This window comes from Pongo pygmaeus, chromosome 12 (genome assembly GCF_028885625.2).
Source record: "Pongo pygmaeus isolate AG05252 chromosome 12, NHGRI_mPonPyg2-v2.0_pri, whole genome shotgun sequence".
NCBI classification, from domain to species: domain Eukaryota; kingdom Metazoa; phylum Chordata; class Mammalia; order Primates; family Hominidae; genus Pongo; species Pongo pygmaeus.
Window position 1 is genome coordinate 31,003,695 of NC_072385.2, and position 4,092 is coordinate 31,007,786.

The window sequence follows — 4,092 nt, forward strand, 5'->3', positions numbered from 1 at the left end:
TCCTTGGCCATATTAACCATTTTGGCCCTAGTTTTCTCTTGCAAAATGGGCTAACAAGACTGCTTGACCTCCCAGGAATGGAAGCAGTTGGGATAATGGATGTGGAAAGGAATCTGTACACTTATATGGAATCTTTTTTTTCTTGGGGTAACCACATTAAAAAAAACTTTTTATTTTTGAGATGATGGTAGATCCACATTCAGTGATAAGAAGCAACACGGACAGCACCGTGGTTCACGCCTGTAATCCCAGCACTTTCGGAGGCCAAGGCGGGTGGATCATGAGGTCGGGAGCTGGAGACCACCCTAGCCAACATGGTGAAACCCCGTTTCTACTAAAAATACAAAAATTAGCCAGATGTGGTGGTGCGCACCTGTAATCCCAGCTACTCAGGAGGCTGAGGCAGGAGAATCACTTGAACCCGGGAGGGGAAGGTTGCAGTGAGCCGAAATCACGCCACTGCACTCTAGCCTGGGTGAGAGAGCGAGACTCCATCTCAAAAAAAAAAAAGGTACATTGACCTTCAAATTTCACCACCTTTACGTGCATGCAGTTGTGTGTGTGTGTGTGTGTATACTTAGTTCTATGTAATGTGAGTTCATATGATTACCACCACAGTCGGAATATAGAATACAAGGATCCCTTATGCTATCCTGTTTTAGCCATGGGCTCCTCCTCCCCTCTCATCTTGCCAAACCCCTGACAGTCGCAAATCTGGTCTCCAGCTCTGCAATTTTATTATTTCAAAAATATTGTATACACAGAATCATATGATAGGTAACTTTTTGAGATTGGCTCTTTTCACTCAGCATAACTCCACTGAGATCCATCCAACTCGCCGCATGTATCAGTAGTTTCTCCCCTTTATTGCTGAATGGTGTTTCATGGTATGGACGTAGCACAGTTTAATAGATTATTAAAAGGCATTTTGGTTGTCTCCAGCTTTTCTGGCTATAACAAATTAAGTTGCTATGAACATTGTGCATAAATTTTTGTAAAAACACAAGATTTTGAAATGAAAATTTCTCTGGAATAAAGGGCCAAGAGTGTAATTGCTAGATAAGTCCGTTTTTAGTTTTAAAAGAAACTGATAGCCCGGCATGTTGGCTCATGCCTGTAATCCCAGCACTTTGGGAGGCCGAGACGGGCAGATCGCTTGAGCCCGGGAGTTCAAGACCATCCTGGGCAACATGGCAAAATCCTGTCCCTACCCAAACAAAATACAAGAATTAGCTGGGCATGGTAACACACGCTTGTAGTCCCAGCTACGTGGGGGGCTGAGGCAGGAGGATTGCTTGAGCCCAGGAGATTGAGGCTGCAGTGAGCCATGATGGTGCCACTGCACTCCAGTCTGGGGGACAGAGTGAGAATCTGTCTCAAAAAAACCAAACCAAAACAAAACAAAAACCAAAAAACTGACAAACTATTTTTCAGAATGGCTGTACTATTTTTCATTTCCACCAGCAGTGTATAAGTGGTCTGATTTTTCTGCATCCTCAGCAGCATTTGGTGTTATCACTATATTTTATTTCAGCCATTCCGGTAGGTGTGTAATGCTATCTCATTGTACTTTTAATTGGTATTTTTCTAATGGCTAGTGATGCTGAATATCTTTTCACATGCTTGTTTCCCATCTGCACATCCTCTTCAGTGAAATGTCTGTTACATGTCTTTTTCCCATTTTTTAATTGGATTGTTGAATTTTGAGAATTTTTATGTATTCTAGATACAAGTCCTTTGTCTAATACTTGATTTTCAGATAATTTTTCCCAATCTATAGCTTGTCTTTTTGTCCTCTTAACATAAGCTTTTACAAGAAAAGCTTTTAATTTTGATAAGATTCAATTTATCAATTTCTTCTCTTTTTCTGAGACAGGGTTTCATTCTGTTGTCCAGGCTGCAGTGGCATGATCATGACTCACTGCAGCTTTGACCTCCCAGGCTCAAGCAATCCTGCCACCTCACCCTCCCAAGTAGCTGGGACTATAAGCACATACCACCATGACTAGCTAATTTTTAAAAAATATATTTTTAGTAGAGAAGAGGTCTCTCTATGTTGCCCAGGCTGGTTTCAAACTGCTAAGTTCAAGCGATCCTCCTGCCTCAGCCTCCCAAAGTGCAGGGATTACAGGCATGAGCCACCACAGCTGGCGTCTCCCTAAGTATTTAGGTCTTCTTTGGTTTCTTTCATCAGCACTTTTTAATTTCATCATAAGGATGCTGTGTATGTTTTGTTTGATTTTTTTGATAACTATTTCCCTTTCTTTGGGCAATTATTAATTGTGTTACATTTTTAATTTTGGTTTCCACTTGTTCATTGTCAGTATATATAGAAACGCAATTGATGTTTGTGTGTTGATCTTGTATCCTGTGATCTTACTGAACTCAATTATTAGTCCTATGCGGTTTTTGTTTTGTTTTGTTTTGCAGATTCCCTGGGATTTCAATCATATTGTCTGCAAATAAAGACACTTCTATCTTCTCCTTTTTTACTCTAAATGACTTTTATTTCTTTTTCTTCCCTTATTGTAATGACTAAAACTTCCAGTACATTGTTGAATAAGAGTGGTGAGAGCAGGCATCCTTATCTTGTTCCCATCTTAGAAGGACAGAATTCAATCTTTCACCATTGAGTATAATGTTAGCTTTAGGTTTTTGCAGATGCTTTTTATGAGATCAAGCAAGTTCCCCTTTATTCCTAATGTACTGAGTGCCTTTAATCATTGATGGGTGTTGAAGTTGTCAAATGTTTTTCTATGTCAATGGATATGATCATACTTTTCTTCTTTGGCCTGTTGATATGGTGAATCACATTGACTATCAAGTATTGAGCTAGCTGTACATATGTGGAATAAATGCCATGTGGTCATGGGATTTATACATTCTTAGATTCAACTGGCCAAAATTTTGTTCAGAATTTTTGCCCATATTTTAATTGGAATTTGTCTTACTGTTGAGTTTTGTGAGATTCATATATTCTAGATACAAGTTCTCTGTTAGATATATAGGTTGCAAATATTTTCTCCCAGTCTATAGTATGTATTTTCATCCTCCTTACTGGTCTCTTGCAGAGCAGAAGTTTTAAATTTAGATAAGATCGAATATATCAATCTGCTATGAAATGAATTGTGTCCTTCAAAATTTCCTATGTTGAAGCTCTAACTCCCAATAAGACTCAGTGTGACTCTGTTTTGGCCTGAGAGGAGGTGATAAAGGTTAAATGAGGTCATAAGGGTAGGGCCTTAATCCCACAGGGTTGGTGCTCTTACAAGAAGAAGAGAGACAGCCAAAAGAGGAGCAACAAAGAAAGCTTTGAAAGAGCAGCCATTGACTTTGAGGAAGCTCAGGAAAGGATGGTGTCCAGGAAGTGGGAGAAGAAACTTTTTCAATGTGGAGAGAGATCCTGATACTTCAGAAGCCCCTGATAATTCAAATCTTTATGCAGAAACAACCAGCTATGCCTTGGGATCAAAATCCAGAACAATCAAATGGAAATCGCAGTGAAGATAAACAAAAGGGAAAGCAGAAATGGAGAGAAGGAGGAGGAGAACCAGGCGGAAAGAGAAAGCGAGAAAAAGAAGAGGAAAATGAAAAGGAGCTGGAAGATGAACAGGAAAAAAAAGAGGAAAAGGGAAATGAGAAACAGAAACAGTATCCCAAGAAAAGATTAGTCAGCAAATCCCTGATGGACAATCTCTGGGCAAAGTTTAAGTTAAACAGGTGCCCCACAGTACAAGAGAGTCCATCACTCTCATTTGAATTTGGCATGACACATAAACAGGTAAGTCAATGGTTTTGTAAAAAGAGGAAGAAATATAACAAATAAATGTCCAAGAGAAAGCGTAAGAAAACACATATGAGATGGGGTCTCTCTGTATTGCCAAGGCTGGTCTCGAACTCCTGCCCTCAAGCGATCTTCCCACCTTGGCTTCCAGAAATGCTGTGAATCCAAGCATGAGCCATCGCACCTGGCTAAGACATTTTATATGACACCATTCTCACCAATAAATGGAGTTCTGAAAGGATAAACAAGAAAATATTAACAATCATTAATTCCGTGGAGTAGAACTAAATGAGGGGAGTGCAAAGGAG

General features: G+C 39.7%; 1 protein-coding gene across 1 annotated transcript; it reads left to right on the plus strand.

Annotated features, from left to right (window-relative positions):
- The first annotated feature begins 314 nt into the window (after nucleotides 1–314).
- LOC129030323 (NANOG neighbor homeobox-like) lies at nucleotides 315–3,826 on the plus strand. The gene is made up of 2 exons (XM_054475539.1): nucleotides 315–317; nucleotides 3,446–3,826. The coding sequence occupies exons 1-2, from the start codon at nucleotides 315–317 to the stop codon at nucleotides 3,824–3,826; spliced, it is 384 nt and encodes a 127-aa protein (XP_054331514.1).
- Nucleotides 3,827–4,092: the final 266 nt, after the last annotated feature.